General features: G+C 36.9%; 2 protein-coding genes across 2 annotated transcripts; both read left to right on the top strand.

Annotated features, from left to right (window-relative positions):
* The first annotated feature begins 2,797 nt into the window (after positions 1–2,797).
* Positions 2,798–10,600, top strand: LOC118242753 (neoverrucotoxin subunit beta-like). Its single transcript, XM_035535110.1, has 4 exons — positions 2,798–2,888; positions 7,882–9,617; positions 9,791–9,922; positions 10,508–10,600. The coding sequence occupies exons 1-4, from the start codon at positions 2,798–2,800 to the stop codon at positions 10,598–10,600; spliced, it is 2,052 nt and encodes a 683-aa protein (XP_035391003.1).
* Positions 10,601–10,734: 134 nt separating this feature from the next.
* LOC118242712 (galectin-4-like) lies at positions 10,735–15,461 on the top strand. Its single transcript, XM_035534959.1, has 7 exons — positions 10,735–10,928; positions 11,048–11,161; positions 13,088–13,189; positions 13,327–13,415; positions 13,610–13,805; positions 13,925–14,038; positions 14,141–15,461. The coding sequence occupies exons 1-7, from the start codon at positions 10,800–10,802 to the stop codon at positions 14,192–14,194; spliced, it is 798 nt and encodes a 265-aa protein (XP_035390852.1). The 5' UTR covers positions 10,735–10,799; the 3' UTR covers positions 14,195–15,461.
* Positions 15,462–21,428: the final 5,967 nt, after the last annotated feature.

Below are 21,428 nucleotides of genomic sequence, written 5' to 3'. Positions count from 1 at the left end.
CAAAACATTTTTCTTTGTGTTATTTGCATCATTTAATCAGAATTACATCTCCCTTTTCAATTAAACTGTAACTTTTTTCACTAAGTATTCTTCTGTATTTTCATAGCCCACTTCTGTTAGAAGGTAATGAAATACCGTGCTACTGTGCTGCAGTTTAATTGTAAACAGTATCCTGATGATAACCTGATAATATGGATTGCAACTGATATTTAGCAGTTTGTGCTTAAATTAGTGAATAAATATGTATTGTATGTTTACAGGCATGAACTGTGCTTTTAAGGAATTAAGAGTAGATGTTTATAGTGACATTCCCATGTTAGAGATGTCTGCTTTGCTATTTTGGTTAGCTAAGAGTTAAATGCTCTGTTAAATGCTTTAAATGTAATTGAAATCACTTGTACATTGTAAAAAAATTCAAATAATTTCTTTTCAACTATGGAAGTGGTTAACTCTGGACATTATTTCTATACCATGTGTGCTAATTTAAGCAGTGTGTACTTAGTGATATTTTATGATATACACATTAAGCTACTGTTAAAATAAATAAATAAATAGAAAAGCCCGCTAATCAAAGCCTAGTGAGACAGTATCGACATCGTGTTCTGTATAGAACAAACTGAAAATGAAAAGATAACTGTTCAGCAATTTCTATTGCATACTTATAACAACAAAAAGATCATTTTCGATAATAAGCTTTGCCATATTGCTTGAATATAAAACATTCTTGTGAATAATCTACATGTTCTATATTATGCTTTTTCTAGCCAAGTTTATGATGAGCTTTTGATATGACCTCAAAAACATCCATGCAGAAGATTTTTTTCAAGTTTATGGAGAATAAAGACCCTTCTCTCACTCTCTTTTTGCCAACAATGCCACAGTAATTATCTAAATTGCTTAAAACTTTTATATTTTGTATTCTCTACACTTTTCCACACTATTCTGTGGAACCAAAAAAAGTTTTTGTGTTTCCAAAGACGTTCAGTATATCTTGTTGTCATGGAAATTATGCATTGTTGAATCTAGTCCCCAGTAAATACTTGGCACCAAACTAATATCATGAAAGAATGTAAGGTGAATGGAAGGTATGCGTCCAAGCAGGCATATGTCCTTGGGCCCATCAGACAGAGGGGCTCCACAAGGCCCATTTGCCAGCCAATAACCTACTAAATCTGGTACCGACATACATTATATTTCACTGGTTGAATCTTATTGCCAGGACTTGTAAAATCTGAAGCAAGTGCTCATGAATAAAGTATATTTTGCATATTATTACTGCTCATATGCTAGCTTGCCATAATTGTACAAGTCTAATGCTTCATTTCAATCGACAGAGCATTAGTGTGTAACTGATGCTCAAGAATATAAGCTCAATTTTGTTTTTAGTGAAATATGTCAGTAGCATGTTTTTAATTCCCAAACGAGGTTTTATAAAATAGAAATCAAAATCATTAATATAACAGTCCAACTGTGGATAAATGAATATGATTTCAACAGATCTTAATTATTCATTCATTCATTCATTCATCTTCTAATACATTTAATCCAATTTGAAGTCATGGGGAAAGGAGCGTATCCCAGCAACACCAGGTCTGGACAAAAATTGTTTGTGAAATGCTTTAAATGTGTGATGTGACAAGCAAAGTCAGACACCTGCAGATATAAAGTTGGGGATTTGTTGCAGCTCAAATTGATGGTGGGTGAACAAGCCAGGGTCAGAACCAAAAAGACAAATCCTGGGGTAATCCAAATCATGAAGTAAACCAGTCTGAGTCAAAACACCAGAGAGCAATAGGTAACCAGGCCAACTAATCCAAAAAGGAGTGGCAAAAAGCCGAAGAGAAACCAAAACCAAATCCAAAACACAGTAGTCAAAACAAGATAATAAGTTATTATTAATAACGCTCAGTACGCACAGTAAACACTGGAGGCAATACTTGGCAACATAGATGAGCTCTACGCAGCCTTTTATACATTGACCTAAGTGAAATCAATACCCTGGTGATGACGATCTGACTGTATGTCTCTGACTGGATAAGTCGCTATCTGGGTGACCAACAGCCTGCTGGACCGTGTAGTGCACCAGGGGGTCAGGCAGTATGACAAAATATAATTGAAAGCACTTGTACATTGTACAAAAACTCAAGTCATTTCTTGGAAATGATACATTGTTGAATATATTTCCCAATAAAAGTTTGGCACCAAACTAATATTGTCAAAGAATGTACGGTGAATGGCAGGTTTCTGTCCAAGCATGCATATGTCCTTGGGCCCATCAGACAGAAGGGCTCCAAAAGGCATATTTATATGCATATACACGCACACTCAGAGACACTGACTGTTTTAGACTGAGAGTTAAATTTGAAAAGCCAACAATTCTCACCTCCAAGACAAGGTAAGATGTGATGTTAACAACTATTAATTGTAAATTGATGGTATTAACATCCTTGCCTATATTTGTATAGGAATTGCTGGATAAAGAAAAATATTTTCTACATTGTCTATTGCTATATTACACCACTAATTCACTATTAACTTGATCACTAACTGAGGCTATGTCTGCATCTGATAACTGTCCACTTAACCGGTATTTGCATACTTTTGTATTTCATGCTGAGAAACCAGAGTAACACATAAATATCTACTCTAGACCTTTTAACTTGTACCTTATACTTTTACCATTTATCTTGTACTTTTATCGTGCTTTTGAGTAATAATTTAAACTTTTAAAATAACCCAGAAGCAAAGTTTTAATATATTCATGTAACAGTTCCTTCTCTGTATTTTTATTGGCAGTATGGAGCCCAAAACCATTGAGATCGCGGCCTTAGGGAGACCCCTATATCCTGGCATGTTGTACGACTGCCGCAGTGATTCCTTCATTACAGGTAAAATGTTCATTATTTGCTATATTCCACAATCTATATTTCAATTTATATGTAACAAAAGAAAACTCTATTGCTGCATGCTAACATACAATAAACTAACATAAATGTATTAGCAAATGTATACAGAAAACAGTACTTTAGTATCATTCACATACTGTCTTTTTTAGTTAGCTGAGTTCAGTAATACAATAGCTTTATTTTTACAACACATTCACTGAAGCATAGCATAAATTAGGATTTCTTTTACTCTTATTTATGACAAAATTATTATATTTTATAGGTTTCAATTTTTTTTCTATATGAATCTTTGGAACTTTATTTTCAAGTTAAATATTCCAGTATATTCCAGTCAAATTGGCTTCCTCAATTTTCTTCGCATTCTTCGCCATTGTTTTAGTAATGGTATAATGACAATATTTAATTATTTTTCAGTTATTATATATATTTCATTATTTCAAGCTTTATTAAAATACAAAAAGAAAATACAGGAAATATGTACACAAAATAAAAAACCCACAAACTTCAGAAAGAAATGGATTCTACAGGCAAAAGTCAATATTTAGTGTAACCTCTCTTGGCACTAAACACATCTTGAAATCTTTTGGGGAGACTGTCCCAAATGAAATAGTCAGACAAATACAGGTGTTAGCAATGACATTAATAAAGGTTCTATTCCATTTAGGTTTAAGAGAGCCAAGTTCCTCTATTTCTCAAGTGTAAGGGGAGGTCACACTAAATACTTGCCACTGTTTCCTGGAAGCTCTTTTTTTTGTTTTTAATACTGCATACAAATTTCCTGTCTTTTCTGCTTGTATTCTAATAAAGAGATTGGGAAATAATTATATATAGTTATTATACAATATATAACCACATATTACCCCAGCATAAACCACTATGCTGTAGTGGAGACTGATATGCCCCTTCCTAACAGTGAGATCCTCTAGGTCCAGGTCATTGTCTTTACAAGCCAGTTCTGATAGAATGTCTATGTGTAAACCATTATGAAAGGCCACTAGCAAGGATGCTTCATTATAGCCACTTCCAATAGCTAAGGTGCAAAACTCTAAGCCCTAGTCTTGGCAAGTAACTCCCTGTTAGACCCTTCCTTCATGAGGATGTTTAAAAACAGCATGAAATTCCCATTCAAAGTAGCCATAAGACACGGTCTGCATCTTTGACCACGCAGCCATGGGCCAATCAAATGCATTGCCTGTCAGACATGATATCACAAAAGAGATTTTTGCTTGGTCTGAAGCGGGGGGAGTTGTTAAAGTACAAGGAACATTGTAACAGAAATCCGCTACAGTCACTGGGTCTGCAGTCGTACTTATCAGGATTGGTTATCAGAAAAATCTACATGCAACCATTCTCCAGAAATACCACACTGAATACACTGTGTTTTTAATCTTTATTTATGGATCACGCCTGTCCCTTTAAACAGCCTTTTAAAGAAAGCTTCTGGTATAAGATAACTTAAGATTTTATCATAGAAAATTCAATTACCATCAAATCAACTGCATGACACATTTAAACAGTATATACAATGTTTATCAAATTGCTTCACAAGTGTTAACCAGACTTTGTGCATTTGGAGAGGTTTTGGGCACATGCTCTGTAGCTCCTGAGTATTTTCATGTATATGCTCAAAATGGTCCACTTTATGTGACAAGACCCTGGTGAATCAGGAAATGTAGAGCATGACTGAAATTTCATTTCCAGCATCCATATACACATTGTAAACACACCCCCCCCCCATGCCAGCAAAAAAAGATACTTTTTTGTTTTTTTTGACATTTTCTTCTGTATTAGATGAGCTCAAATGGAACCTAAATTAGGGGGAAAAACTCTGGATGAGAATGATTGTGTCACGGTATGGCCCCTCCTCCCAAAAGTCTCCCTGTGTGTGTGTGTGTGTGTGTGTGTATGTGTTCGTCATCCATATAGCCATGCCCTCCCTGTGTTTCACACCTGCTCCTTGTTGTGTGTTTTTAGTGTGCGAGTATTTAAGTCTTTTGTTTAAGTATGAATATTGTCTGTGTTTAAGATTACATGTGCCTGAGTGCTACGTTCGATGTTTTATGCGAATAAACATTTTGTCCTGTTTCTCTCAACTCGTCCCCACATCCTTCTCTGCCTCCTCGCGTTACAGAATGTCTTGGCCCAAGCCAGCTTCAATTAAATCTTGAATGATCATTGTGCATGTACAATTTCAGATAACTAGTGTTAAAGGGTAGAAACAAACTGTTTAAAAATTAGCAGCATTTGACACAATTAACTAAGATATTTTAATGAACAGGCTCGAGTACACGATCAGTTTAGACAAACAAGTTCTTGCCTGGCTTAGATCTTATTTGACAGACTATTACCAGTTTGTCAGCGTAAAATGGAGATGTTTCAGAACCTCTTCAGAAGATATTAGGAATGCATCTTTATATATGCTGCAGATCATCCAGATTAAGTCCAGATTAATTTATTTATGATGTCTCACATATAGTATAGCTAATTTAGTGTTTTATTTTATTTTTTTTATATTTAATTTGTATTAAGGTTATAGATTAGTAGTTTATTATTTCAATGTTTATTCAATATTTCCTATATGAAGTAAGTAAGTAAGCTTTTAGCTCTAATGAAAGGTGCTATATTAGAAAAAAAAAAAGTATTAGAAAAGCAATTCGTAGTTGTCACGCCCGCAGACCTGAGCGTTCCCCGTTTCCTAGGCAATCTAGTCACTTCCGGGTTTTCATCAGTCTCCATGGTTCCGTGTCTCCTCCCCTTTGTCTCCAGTTGTTCCGAGTTTGTCCCTAATTGTAGTCCTATTTAAAGCTTGTTTTTGCGTTTCTTGTTTATCGGTTATTATGTTTAGGTATTCCCCATTTGATCCCGTTTCTCGTTCCTATTTCTGCTGTACTCCCCCCTGCGCTCCTTATTTATGTTGCTTTCCTTGTTTAGTTCTCTGCTGTTCGCTGTTGTACTGTCTCTCTCTTTTTGTCTACTCTGCGTTCCTGTTAATATTTGCTTGTTTCATTCCGCTCTCTTTTCCCGTTCGGTGTTCTCTCGTCTCTTAGCTTTGTTTAGGTTTCTCTTTCCCTGTTGATGTACGCAAGTGTTGTCTGGCTTTCCTTTTTAGTTCTACTTACCTGTTGGTCAGTCATATGTAGCCCAGTTCTGTGTACTCCCCTTTAATTCTAGATATTTATCATCGTTATTCTTCCCTAAGTGCTTACGCCCCCTTTACCCAGTTCTCGCACTCATCTTGTTAGCCCGTTGTTCTGTCTGTCCTTTGTTCTGCTCTTATGTGTATGTTTCTGTTATTAAATCTCTTATTGATTATATTCTGTTAGTCACGTTCTTTATGGCATCCCTAGTGAGTTCTGTTCCGCATAACATCCAAGGCGCTGGCACTTCGCAAGTGTGTTCGCTCATCACCTCTCCAACGTTACAGTAGTAGATGCTCCCAAGATATTTCATCATTTTCATGAATGTTACACTGTAGTGTGAACTAATAATTTATGATTGTGGTCAGTGACAATGCTGCAGGGCCTAGAAACTTTGTGCTCCAGCTTTCTTGTGAAATATGAGGGAATTAATTAGTCAAGTCTTTAGCTGAATAATTCATGATAGCTTGCAGCTAATGCGCCCTACGACACCCAGAGTCCTAGTAGTTATTGCACTGATAAGAGAAAAAGCATAACAGCACTAAATAATGCGATTGAGAATAGAACAAAGGAGTAGCACCTGTGTATAGGTCATGACTGTTTAACTGGTGTTTATTAAACATTTTATGTATAAGGATACTTCAGAGTGATCAATATCACTAATTTAATAAGTAGCCAGATTATTAATACATGCTTAATACATGCAGAGTCTCTGCACTGCCTAGTTTGCCGCCTTGCTTCTGTTTACATGAAAATGTTCAGTACGCTCTCAAAACGGGCACAAACTGTAACTGCGAGCAATGCCCCGCAAGTTGGGAGTGGTTAGCAGAAGTCAAAGGAGAGGAAACTGAGAAAGGAGGAAAAGACAACAGTATGTCGCCCAATCTTTTACAAAGAAAGGTAGGTGTAGTCTGTAAGGGGTGGAAATTACCCTGATTGTTATGTCTGCTTCTCCCCAGTCCTGCCAGCGCTCCCACAAACTACACTGCTCATAATTGTGTAGGTATTTAAACCCCTTTGTGTGTCTTACTCAGCGTCCAATAGCATGTGCCAAGGTGTTGTTTCTCCGTTTGCCCGTTGTATTCTGGTTTTCAAGTTTGTTACTTTTTTTTGTTCGATAAACTTTCTTCAAAAAAGTCTATTTTGTCTGCCTGGTTTGATGATTTATCTGATTTTGATGTCTGCCTATTTATCTGACCACAAATTTATGTTGCAGTTTCGGTTACCTATTAAAACCTGGGTTTTACCTGAACCTGCTTTGACTCTGCCTCAGTCCACCTGGTCTGATACTGTAGTAATTGATGATTTACTGAACCTATCTCAATAAAAGTGTAACGCGTGATGGCCCGAGTTCTGAAGGGGGCAGGACGCACAGACTCCAGCCACGTGGACGAACATTTATTAACATATAAACACAACGGCACTCACACGTGTTACAAACAAGGAACATGAAACGGTTAACGATAAACAGGAATAAATCTACATTAACACGTTACGTCAGCAATGACCAACGACACTGCCCACGCTGACGTGGGTTTAAATACACGGACAGGACGAGGTGCAGGTGTGTGTAGGCGTGGCCACAAACGAGGAGCCTCCCACTGAATGTGGCGGGCCAAACCACGTGACTCGCGGAGGCGAGCGTTCCGTGACAAAAAGAGTTTATATAACAAATATTATCAATCACACCAATGGAAACGTATTTATGCGGGTATGGTTACAGATCATTTTCAGGTTTGAGATTTGAAGCGTGGACATCTTTCTTAAATTCATTGCAAAGTGTCTAACTGTTTCAGTTTGTCAAAGAAGAATAAGTTCCTTTCTCTCTCTTATTTCAGGTCTTACTTTATGGGACAAAGAGTCATTAAATAAGGATTTAGATGTGCACCGGCAACCAAAGACAGATCTAAAATTCTGCTTTTCTGACTTCCTCCGTGATAAAACCAGCCTGCTAGATGTGAGTGCCTCTCTTAAAGCCAGCTTCCTGTGTGGGTTGGTGGAAGTTGGAGGGTCAGCCAAGTACCTGAATGATAAAAAATCCTCAGCACGTCAGTCTCGCGTTACTATGCAGTACAGCCAGACAACAACATTTGAACAACTTACAATGTCCCAACTAGGCAAAATTGTCTACCCACAGGTGTTTGAGGAAAAGTCAGCCACTCATGTCGTTACAGCTGTATTGTATGGAGCTCAGGCTTTTCTGGTGTTTGATCAAACAGCCACAAAGAATGAGGCCACACAAGCAATTGAAGGGAACCTAAGTGTAATGGTCAAGAAAATTCCAAAATTTTCCATTGAAGGAGAAGGAAATCTGAAGATGAATGAGGAAGAAAAGAAACTGGCTGAAGAAATCAGCTGTACCTTTCACGGAGACTTTGAGATTGAGGAGAACCCCACCACATACATGGAAGCCCTGCAGCTGTACAAGAAGTTGCCATCTCTTCTGAAGAACAGGGAGAATGATGCTGTACCAGTGAGGATTTGGCTATATCCCCTTGCCCGCTTTGATACTAAAGCAGCTCGGCTAGAGAGAGAAATCAGTGTTGTACTGAGCTCTAAAGTAGAAGATTTGCTGGATAAACTGGAAAATGGAGAAAGAACATGCAGTGACTTAATTAAAAACACAACAGCATGTGATTTCCAGGATCTGATGGAGAGGCTGAAGTTATTTCAAGAATCCCTCGGTGACTACAAGATGCTGTTCCTTAAAGCCATATGCAGGCTTCTTCCTGCTATTCGGGGTGGGGAGCAGAATGACCAGGCACTAACTGATGTCCTGATCACCCACAGAAAGTCCCCCTTTACAGCTACCAGACTGAAGAAGTGGTTGGAGAATGTTCAGAATGAAGTAAATCTGCTGGATTCCTACACCAGGGAACTGAGTGATTGCCCAGTTGTAACATCCTCAGGCCTCGACCAAATTGTCTTTAACCCACAGGTTGATACAGTAATATGCTTCTCCTTCACCTCTCTGAATCAAGACCCATATCTTTCATTGCTGGCCAAATATCTGAAGGCAGATGAGTTTGAAAAGCTGTCCGCACTTCCTAAATCAAATGGCCAAGACCTCCCATCATGGTTCAACAATCCTGACATTTATGAAAGAATGAAACATAACCTTTCCCTCTTCAAAGGATTTTCTGAGGCAAACAAAGAAAATGAGGAAGTCAGATTTGTCATTGCCTCAGTCTCTGACCCCTCCAATCCTGGCACCTCCATCCGCCTGTATAGAAAAGGGAAAATGGTAGACAGCAAGTTTCAGCCTGTGTCTAAGCCGCCTGCACCCAGTGTGGACATCCAGAATGGGAATGTGGTCCTGAAGCTTCAGGAGTCCCCAACGGGAGTGACACTGCAGTACCGAGTGGAGTACAGAGCTGATTCAGATGATGCTGACAGATGGGAAATCATAGACACTCCAGATGCACAGGAAACCTTCACACTGACAGGACTGCAGCTAGCACAAAGACACTGGGTTCGTTACAGAGCGGTTAGTGAGGTGGGAGTGAGTGAAACCAGCAAGTCCGTCTTCTTCTCTTACAAAGGGACGCTCAGTGTTCCAGTTGCAAAGTCATGGGTAAGTGAGGATTTCTTCAGATTTATAGCTTTAAAAAATTACACTGTGCACAAGACTTCATATAACTGGAAAAGCAAGATAAAATACAAATGCATAAGCACACATTTCTATAATAATTAAACAAATTAAATATGATAATTAAAAATAAAAGAATATTATTTCGTTTCCTATAGAACCAGACCACTTTGTCCCTCTTTAATGAACTAAGGAAGAAAATAATGTCCAGCTTGGGCACCTCTTACTGGAGTTTGTCAACCATCAAATCGGAAGTTAGAAATCTATCAGACTTGAGTACCAAAACAGTGGTGAGTAACACTATAAAATAAGGCAAGAAAGTGCAATAAAATCACTACATTTACTGAGTACCTGTGTGTCTGTAAATACCCTTAAAAGAACAGTGTAACTTTACAGTCAAAGCAGGACCATGTGGACACACTTTCTTTACTTTTTTTACTTTTTACTTACTGTAAACCAAGGACTCAATATTTTCCTTGTCTATAGTTTCAATGATGTGTCAGTCAAGAATTATTTTCCAGAATGCCATGAAGATCATTTAAGGTTCAAATCCCTAATGATATTTGGTTATATAAAAGCCAAAAAGTAAAGATTTTTTCAATTTTATTTATTTATTTATTTATTTATTTATTTAACCTGGCACTGCTCCCTCACTGAAGAAATAAATGGCTTGCCAAGTCAAATCACATGCATCAATAATAAAAAAAAAACCAAAAGAAAACTGCAGGGTTTTTTGTCATTTAGGATTGCATAATTGCTGTGGATAGGTTTAATTCATAATCATTCTTTATTCAGAAGTGAATTATCCAGTCTACAAAGTTGTAAGACAGCACCTGAAAAAGCTGGTACACTCTAAATGCTTATTTTCACTACAGAACAAAAGCTATACCGAACCCATTCCTGGAGGGTTGAAACTGGGACAGGCTTTGTTCTTCCAAGGTGTTGTTCCTTCAGATTGTGAGAGGTAATGCTTTCATGATACTGGCCAACACAAAAACAATAAATATGAAATTTAAATTAGCTTTTACATTCTGGAATGTTCATAGATGTTTGAATAGTAATACATTTTCTTTCAAACTGCAAATTATTGTCTGTTGCAGGTTTGTGATAGATCTGAAGACTGGGACAAAGGATGATGGTAACATTGCCTTCCACTTTAGCGCATGCATGTCCCATGTATGCTGCGACACCTTCAGGAACAGAGCATGGGAGAAGCAGTACAATACTGCCTGGAGTCCATTTGCCAAAGGAGCAGCCTTTGATATGTTCATGGTTATTAAACAAGAAGGCTATGAGGTGAGACATTTGCAGTAGTGGAAGAAATGGAACAAAATGTAAGTTAATGGAATAATAAGATAATAAGGAAATGGATAATTAAATAAACTAATAAAAAAATAACCCAATTTTTTGTTTAGGTAATTGTGAATGGCCAGATGTTCTGTATGTTCAACCACCGTATGCCACTGGAGAGTGTGTCTAGACTTACAATCTGGGGAGATGTCTTCATGAACACCTTTGGCATCGTTGAGGTAAGCCATTTTCTAGTTCTGTGTGTTCAGCTACCGTATGCCACTGGAGACAGTGTCTGTACTTCATGTCTGGGGAGACCTTTTCATTAACACCTTCGGTATCGACATAAGCCATTTTCATATGTTACTTTCTTTGGCATGAACCAAAATGACTTCTTCTAATCATTCATTAAAATACAAATTACAATTACAATTCACAACACCTTTTGTCTGTTTAGTGGTTTGTTGACCAACAATTAACACTTTTATCCATCAAGTGGACAATGTTAATCTGAACATCATCATTCCTGCTCATGTTGGAGGACACTGATCATTTCTATCGGCCTCAAATAGATAATAATCAAAACATTTTTATTGCTTTGCTTTCTCAAGTATAATAAGGCTTTGTAACATTTAATGGTCATCATTTCTCATTTTTTATTGGATCTATTTATGTGTTTTCATCAGTTTCATGCATATATATAAAAAAAAGAAAACAAACAGGAAATACGAAAGGGAAAGGAGACAGAAAAAAAACAATAAAAGGGACGGAACTCCCCCCATCCCACTGTACCCTAACATCATCACAGATACAGATCCACAATATGTCAACAAGCACACAAATAAAAGTAGCTGAGCTCAGTGACAATAAGATAAATGACAATAGTGGTAGTAATTATGTTGGTCATAAGCTCTTATAATCCATTAATATAGTCCATTTTTTCCACATAAGTAATGACAGGCTGCCAGATAGAGTAAAATCTTCACCATTTATGGTGTAGTGGATTTTTTCTAAAGTCAAATAATACATCAGATTTTTAAGCCAGTGTTTAAATGTAGGCAGGGACTTTTCTTTCTATTTAAGTAGTACAAGTCGTCAAGTACAGGAAGGTTGGAAAAGCTATCATACTTTTGGCTGAAATGTTTAGAAGAACGTCCTGCGATATCACACCATAGATTGCTTTTTAAAGTAAACATGCAGCTTTTTTTTCCACAAGCATTCTCGTGTATTTTCTTAGCTCACTACTTTTAAAGTCATGGAACACACGTACGGTACTACATGTGAATTGTAAACTGATGATAAGTCACATGGATGAGTGGATTTGATATTTGCTTGCTGGTCCCACTGATTCTAACACAGCAGTTTGTGCTTAATGTACGCCATAAATAAATGAATGTGGATTGTAGGTTCAGAAGGATGAACACTCACTTTTAAAGAGTTAAAGAGATTTGGATTTGTTGTAAATAGTAGAGATTTTATACGCAAATCCCAAATTAGAGATGTACTTTGACATTTTAATGAGCTAAGAGAGAAAATTTAGTTAAGCTCTTCTAGGAAAACGTTTTGATATTTGATAGAAATTTGGTGCAAAACCATTTCCCACCTGATCCTCTTAATATTACCTGTCATATCACTGGCAGTTCTACCTCATTCCCTGTTCTCACTATTTAAGTACCACAGGTGCCCATGTCTGTCGCTTCACACCGGAGCTGCCACAGCGGTATGCCCAGCTCTCTGTTTGTGCTGCCAACGACAGCTTTTCTCACTGAGCATCCTGTCCGTACTTCCCTAAGCGCCTTTTTTGTATTTTTGCCTTTTGTTAAGTAAACATTGTTCCCTGTTTTCACCACTTGCATCTCACTCATCCCAACATGTCACATATGGACAAACGCATAAGTGTATTATGTTGGACAAATGCAAGAAAATAAATTCAGGTGTATATTTAATAATATTTAATAATATCATTATTCTACCAGGTGCTGTTCCCTCTTTCACCTACCCTAAAAATCCTCACTGAAGAAATGAGCTGATAAGTCAAATCATATGTATAAGTAATGACAAACTGTGCAGACTTTTTTGTCCTCAGCTCTATTTAGAATGGTAGAGTTGCTGTGAATAAATTTAATTCATAAACATTTCTTATTTTATTTTACTGTTTGGTCCAGCACTGGAGTACATCTACCTTTAGTAAGGAACCAACATCAGGAATCTCACGTGGGAAATTTTCTAACATCCAGTCAGAAGTGACTTCTCCAGTTTGCAACCCTGTAAGACCTCACCTGAAAAAGCTGGACAAAAATCCCTGTAGTCTAAATGATACATAAACACAAAGTTGCATTTTGAAAAATTCATCCATAGGTGAGCTTTATTATTGCTACATTCTCAATGCTTATGATTACTTCAGAGTAAAAACTATACAGGACCAATTCCTGGAGGGTTGAAACCGGGACAGGCTTTGTTCTTCCAAGGTGTTGTTCCTGGAGATTGTGACAGGTATGCTTTCATGATACTGGCCAACACTTATACTGGTGTTTCGTTTTGTTTTTTTAGCAGAAATTCAAAATATGGAGCACAAAAACAAATGTGAAATGTATCACTTTCAGATAAGCTGTTACATTCTGGAATATTCATAGATGTTTGAATAGTAATACATTTTCTTTCAAACTGCAAATTATTGTCTGTTGCAGGTTTGTGATAGATCTGAAGACTGGGACAAAGGATGATGGTAACATTGCCTTCCACTTTAGCGCATGCATGTCCCATGTATGCTGCGACACCTTCAGGAACAGAGCATGGGAGAAGCAGTACAATACTGCCTGGAGTCCATTTGCCAAAGGAGCAGCCTTTGATATGTTCATGGTTATTAAACAAGAAGGCTATGAGGTGAGACATTTGCAGTAGTGGAAGAAATGGAACAAACTGTAAGTTAATGGAATAATAAGATAATAAGGAAATTGATAATTAAATAAACTAATAAAAAAATAACCCAATTTTTTGTTTAGGTAATTGTGAATGGCCAGATGTTCTGTATGTTCAACCACCGTATGCCACTGGAGAGTGTGTCTAGACTTACAATCTGGGGAGATGTCTTCATGAACACATTTGGCATCATTGAGGTCACCCATTTTCATATGATTCTTTGGCATAAACCAAAACATTTCTGCCAGTCATCCATTAAAATACATGTTTTGTTGTCTAACAATACTTTTCTCCACCAGGTGGATGATGTTAATCTGAAGGTCACCATTCCTGCCCATGTTTGCGGGCACTGATCATTCCCAATGCTGTAAATCAGATAATTATCAAAACATTTTTCTTTGTGTTATTTGCATCATTTAATTAGAATTACATCTCCCTTTTCAATTAAACTGTAACTTTTTTCACTAAGTATTCTTCTGTATTTTCATAGCCCACTTCTGTTAGAAGGTAATGAAATACCGTGCTACTGTGCTGCAGTTTAATTGTAAACAGTATCCTGATGATAACCTGATAATATGGATTGCAACTGATATTTAGCAGTTTGTGCTTAAATTAGTGAATAAATATGTATTGTATGTTTACAGGCATGAACTGTGCTTTTAAGGAATTAAGAGTAGATGTTTATAGTGACATTCCCATGTTAGAGATGTCTGCTTTGCTATTTTGGTTAGCTAAGAGTTAAATGCTCTGTTAAATGCTTTAAATGTAATTGAAATCACTTGTACATTGTAAAAAAATTCAAATAATTTCTTTTCAACTATGGAAGTGGTTAACTCTGGACATTATTTCTATACCATGTGTGCTAATTTAAGCAGTGTGTACTTAGTGATATTTTATGATATACACATTAAGCTACTGTTAAAATAAATAAATAAATAGAAAAGCCCGCTAATCAAAGCCTAGTGAGACAGTATCGACATCGTGTTCTGTATAGAACAAACTGAAAATGAAAAGATAACTGTTCAGCAATTTCTATTGCATACTTATAACAACAAAAAGATCATTTTCGATAATAAGCTTTGCCATATTGCTTGAATATAAAACATTCTTGTGAATAATCTACATGTTCTATATTATGCTTTTTCTAGCCAAGTTTATGATGAGCTTTTGATATGACCTCAAAAACATCCATGCAGAAGATTTTTTTCAAGTTTATGGAGAATAAAGACCCTTCTCTCACTCTCTTTTTGCCAACAATGCCACAGTAATTATCTAAATTGCTTAAAACTTTTATATTTTGTATTCTCTACACTTTTCCACACTATTCTGTGGAACCAAAAAAAGTTTTTGTGTTTCCAAAGACGTTCAGTATATCTTGTTGTCATGGAAATTATGCATTGTTGAATCTAGTCCCCAGTAAATACTTGGCACCAAACTAATATCATGAAAGAATGTAAGGTGAATGGAAGGTATGCGTCCAAGCAGGCATATGTCCTTGGGCCCATCAGACAGAGGGGCTCCACAAGGCCCATTTGCCAGCCAATAACCTACTAAATCTGGTACCGACATACATTATATTTCACTGGTTGAATCTTATTGCCAGGACTTGTAAAATCTGAAGCAAGTGCTCATGAATAAAGTATATTTTGCATATTATTACTGCTCATATGCTAGCTTGCCATAATTGTACAAGTCTAATGCTTCATTTCAATCGACAGAGCATTAGTGTGTAACTGATGCTCAAGAATATAAGCTCAATTTTGTTTTTAGTGAAATATGTCAGTAGCATGTTTTTAATTCCCAAACGAGGTTTTATAAAATAGAAATCAAAATCATTAATATAACAGTCCAACTGTGGATAAATGAATATGATTTCAACAGATCTTAATTATTCATTCATTCATTCATTCATCTTCTAATACATTTAATCCAATTTGAAGTCATGGGGAAAGGAGCGTATCCCAGCAACACCAGGTCTGGACAAAAATTGTTTGTGAAATGCTTTAAATGTGTGATGTGACAAGCAAAGTCAGACACCTGCAGATATAAAGTTGGGGATTTGTTGCAGCTCAAATTGATGGTGGGTGAACAAGCCAGGGTCAGAACCAAAAAGACAAATCCTGGGGTAATCCAAATCATGAAGTAAACCAGTCTGAGTCAAAACACCAGAGAGCAATAGGTAACCAGGCCAACTAATCCAAAAAGGAGTGGCAAAAAGCCGAAGAGAAACCAAAACCAAATCCAAAACACAGTAGTCAAAACAAGATAATAAGTTATTATTAATAACGCTCAGTACGCACAGTAAACACTGGAGGCAATACTTGGCAACATAGATGAGCTCTACGCAGCCTTTTATACATTGACCTAAGTGAAATCAATACCCTGGTGATGACGATCTGACTGTATGTCTCTGACTGGATAAGTCGCTATCTGGGTGACCAACAGCCTGCTGGACCGTGTAGTGCACCAGGGGGTCAGGCAGTATGACAAAATATAATTGAAAGCACTTGTACATTGTACAAAAACTCAAGTCATTTCTTGGAAATGATACATTGTTGAATATATTTCCCAATAAAAGTTTGGCACCAAACTAATATTGTCAAAGAATGTACGGTGAATGGCAGGTTTCTGTCCAAGCATGCATATGTCCTTGGGCCCATCAGACAGAAGGGCTCCAAAAGGCATATTTATATGCATATACACGCACACTCAGAGACACTGACTGTTTTAGACTGAGAGTTAAATTTGAAAAGCCAACAATTCTCACCTCCAAGACAAGGTAAGATGTGATGTTAACAACTATTAATTGTAAATTGATGGTATTAACATCCTTGCCTATATTTGTATAGGAATTGCTGGATAAAGAAAAATATTTTCTACATTGTCTATTGCTATATTACACCACTAATTCACTATTAACTTGATCACTAACTGAGGCTATGTCTGCATCTGATAACTGTCCACTTAACCGGTATTTGCATACTTTTGTATTTCATGCTGAGAAACCAGAGTAACACATAAATATCTACTCTAGACCTTTTAACTTGTACCTTATACTTTTACCATTTATCTTGTACTTTTATCGTGCTTTTGAGTAATAATTTAAACTTTTAAAATAACCCAGAAGCAAAGTTTTAATATATTCATGTAACAGTTCCTTCTCTGTATTTTTATTGGCAGTATGGAGCCCAAAACCATTGAGATCGCGGCCTTAGGGAGACCCCTATATCCTGGCATGTTGTACGACTGCCGCAGTGATTCCTTCATTACAGGTAAAATGTTCATTATTTGCTATATTCCACAATCTATATTTCAATTTATATGTAACAAAAGAAAACTCTATTGCTGCATGCTAACATACAATAAACTAACATAAATGTATTAGCAAATGTATACAGAAAACAGTACTTTAGTATCATTCACATACTGTCTTTTTTAGTTAGCTGAGTTCAGTAATACAATAGCTTTATTTTTACAACACATTCACTGAAGCATAGCATAAATTAGGATTTCTTTTACTCTTATTTATGACAAAATTATTATATTTTATAGGTTTCAATTTTTTTTTCTATATGAATCTTTGGAACTTTATTTTCAAGTTAAATATTCCAGTATATTCCAGTCAAATTGGCTTCCTCAATTTTCTTCGCATTCTTCGCCATTGTTTTAGTAATGGTATAATGACAATATTTAATTATTTTTCAGTTATTATATATATTTCATTATTTCAAGCTTTATTAAAATACAAAAAGAAAATACAGGAAATATGTACACAAAATAAAAAACCCACAAACTTCAGAAAGAAATGGATTCTACAGGCAAAAGTCAATATTTAGTGTAACCTCTCTTGGCACTAAACACATCTTGAAATCTTTTGGGGAGACTGTCCCAAATGAAATAGTCAGACAAATACAGGTGTTAGCAATGACATTAATAAAGGTTCTATTCCATTTAGGTTTAAGAGAGCCAAGTTCCTCTATTTCTCAAGTGTAAGGGGAGGTCACACTAAATACTTGCCACTGTTTCCTGGAAGCTCTTTTTTTTGTTTTTAATACTGCATACAAATTTCCTGTCTTTTCTGCTTGTATTCTAATAAAGAGATTGGGAAATAATTATATATAGTTATTATACAATATATAACCACATATTACCCCAGCATAAACCACTATGCTGTAGTGGAGACTGATATGCCCCTTCCTAACAGTGAGATCCTCTAGGTCCAGGTCATTGTCTTTACAAGCCAGTTCTGATAGAATGTCTATGTGTAAACCATTATGAAAGGCCACTAGCAAGGATGCTTCATTATAGCCACTTCCAATAGCTAAGGTGCAAAACTCTAAGCCCTAGTCTTGGCAAGTAACTCCCTGTTAGACCCTTCCTTCATGAGGATGTTTAAAAACAGCATGAAATTCCCATTCAAAGTAGCCATAAGACACGGTCTGCATCTTTGACCACGCAGCCATGGGCCAATCAAATGCATTGCCTGTCAGACATGATATCACAAAAGAGATTTTTGCTTGGTCTGAAGCGGGGGGAGTTGTTAAAGTACAAGGAACATTGTAACAGAAATCCGCTACAGTCACTGGGTCTGCAGTCGTACTTATCAGGATTGGTTATCAGAAAAATCTACATGCAACCATTCTCCAGAAATACCACACTGAATACACTGTGTTTTTAATCTTTATTTATGGATCACGCCTGTCCCTTTAAACAGCCTTTTAAAGAAAGCTTCTGGTATAAGATAACTTAAGATTTTATCATAGAAAATTCAATTACCATCAAATCAACTGCATGACACATTTAAACAGTATATACAATGTTTATCAAATTGCTTCACAAGTGTTAACCAGACTTTGTGCATTTGGAGAGGTTTTGGGCACATGCTCTGTAGCTCCTGAGTATTTTCATGTATATGCTCAAAATGGTCCACTTTATGTGACAAGACCCTGGTGAATCAGGAAATGTAGAGCATGACTGAAATTTCATTTCCAGCATCCATATACACATTGTAAACACCCCCCCCCCCCCCATGCCAGCAAAAAAAGATACTTTTTTGGTTTTTTTGACATTTTCTTCTGTATTAGATGAGCTCAAATGGAACCTAAATTAGGGGGAAAAACTCTGGATGAGAATGATTGTGTCACGGTATGGCCCCTCCTCCCAAAAGTCTCCCTGTGTGTGTGTGTGTGTGTGTGTGTATGTGTTCGTCATCCATATAGCCATGCCCTCCCTGTGTTTCACACCTGCTCCTTGTTGTGTGTTTTTAGTGTGCGAGTATTTAAGTCTTTTGTTTAAGTATGAATATTGTCTGTGTTTAAGATTACATGTGCCTGAGTGCTACGTTCGATGTTTTATGCGAATAAACATTTTGTCCTGTTTCTCTCAACTCGTCCCCACATCCTTCTCTGCCTCCTCGCGTTACAGAATGTCTTGGCCCAAGCCAGCTTCAATTAAATCTTGAATGATCATTGTGCATGTACAATTTCAGATAACTAGTGTTAAAGGGTAGAAACAAACTGTTTAAAAATTAGCAGCATTTGACACAATTAACTAAGATATTTTAATGAACAGGCTCGAGTACACGATCAGTTTAGACAAACAAGTTCTTGCCTGGCTTAGATCTTATTTGACAGACTATTACCAGTTTGTCAGCGTAAAATGGAGATGTTTCAGAACCTCTTCAGAAGATATTAGGAATGCATCTTTATATATGCTGCAGATCATCCAGATTAAGTCCAGAGTAATTTATTTATGATGTCTCACATATAGTATAGCTAATTTAGTGTTTTATTTTATTTTTTTTATATTTAATTTGTATTAAGGTTATAGATTAGTAGTTTATTATTTCAATGTTTATTCAATATTTCCTATATGAAGTAAGTAAGTAAGCTTTTAGCTCTAATGAAAGGTGCTATATTAGAAAAAAAAAAAGTATTAGAAAAGCAATTCGTAGTTGTCACGCCCGCAGACCTGAGCGTTCCCCGTTTCCTAGGCAATCTAGTCACTTCCGGGTTTTCATCAGTCTCCATGGTTCCGTGTCTCCTCCCCTTTGTCTCCAGTTGTTCCGAGTTTGTCCCTAATTGTAGTCCTATTTAAAGCTTGTTTTTGCGTTTCTTGTTTATCGGTTATTATGTTTAGGTATTCCCCATTTGATCCCGTTTCTCGTTCCTATTTCTGCTGTACTCCCCCCTGCGCTCCTTATTTATGTTGCTTTCCTTGTTTAGTTCTCTGCTGTTCGCTGTTGTACTGTCTCTCTCTTTTTGTCTACTCTGCGTTCCTGTTAATATTTGCTTGTTTCATTCCGCTCTCTTTTCCCGTTCGGTGTTCTCTCGTCTCTTAGCTTTGTTTAGGTTTCTCTTTCCCTGTTGATGTACGCAAGTGTTGTCTGGCTTTCCTTTTTAGTTCTACTTACCTGTTGGTCAGTCATATGTAGCCCAGTTCTGTGTACTCCCCTTTAATTCTAGATATTTATCATCGTTATTCTTCCCTAAGTGCTTACGCCCCCTTTACCCAGTTCTCGCACTCACCTTGTTAGCCTGTTGTTCTGTCTGTCCTTTGTTCTGCTCTTATGTGTATGTTTCTGTTATTAAATCTCTTATTGATTATATTCTGTTAGTCACGTTCTTTATGGCATCCCTAGTGAGTTCTGTTCCGCATAACATCCAAGGCGCTGGCACTTCGCAAGTGTGTTCGCTCATCACCTCTCCAACGTTACAGTAGTAGATGCTCCCAAGATATTTCATCATTTTCATGAATGTTACACTGTAGTGTGAACTAATAATTTATGATTGTGGTCAGTGACAATGCTGCAGGGCCTAGAAACTTTGTGCTCCAGCTTTCTTGTGAAATATGAGGGAATTAATTAGTCAAGTCTTTAGCTGAATAATTAATGATAGCTTGCAGCTAATGCGCCCTACGACACCCAGAGTCCTAGTAGTTATTGCACTGATAAGGGAAAAAGCATAACAGCACTAAATAATGCGATTGAGAATAGAACAAAGGAGTAGCACCTGTGTATAGGTCATGACTGTTTAACTGGTGTTTATTAAACATTTTATGTATAAGGATACTTCAGAGTGATCAATATCACTAATTTAATAAGTAGCCAGATTATTAATACATGCTTAATACATGCAGAGTCTCTGCACTGCCTAGTTTGCCGCCTTGCTTCTGTTTACATGAAAATGTTCAGTACGCTCTCAAAACGGGCACAAACTGTAACTGCGAGCAATGCCCCGCAAGTTGGGAGTGGTTAGCAGAAGTCAAAGGAGAGGAAACTGAGACAGGAGAAAAAGACAACAGTATGTCACCCAATTTTTTACAAAGAAAGGTAGGTGTAGTCTGTAAGGGGTGGAAATTACCCTGATTGTTATGTCTGCTTCTCCCCAGTCCTGCCACCGCTCCCACAAACTACACTGCTCATAATTGTGTAGATATTTAATTGTGTAGATAGTGTCTTACTCAGCGTCCAATAGCATGTGCTAAGGTGTTGTTTCTCTGTTTGCCCGTTGTATTCTGGTTTTCAAGTTTGTTACTTTTTTTTTGTTCGATAAACTTTCTTTTAAAAAGTCTATTTTGTCTGCCTGG

This window comes from Electrophorus electricus, chromosome 16 (assembly GCF_013358815.1).
Source record: "Electrophorus electricus isolate fEleEle1 chromosome 16, fEleEle1.pri, whole genome shotgun sequence".
Taxonomy (NCBI): Eukaryota; Metazoa; Chordata; class Actinopteri; order Gymnotiformes; family Gymnotidae; genus Electrophorus; species Electrophorus electricus.
Note: the sequence above shows the minus strand (reverse complement) of the source record. Positions and strands in the feature narration are given on the sequence as shown.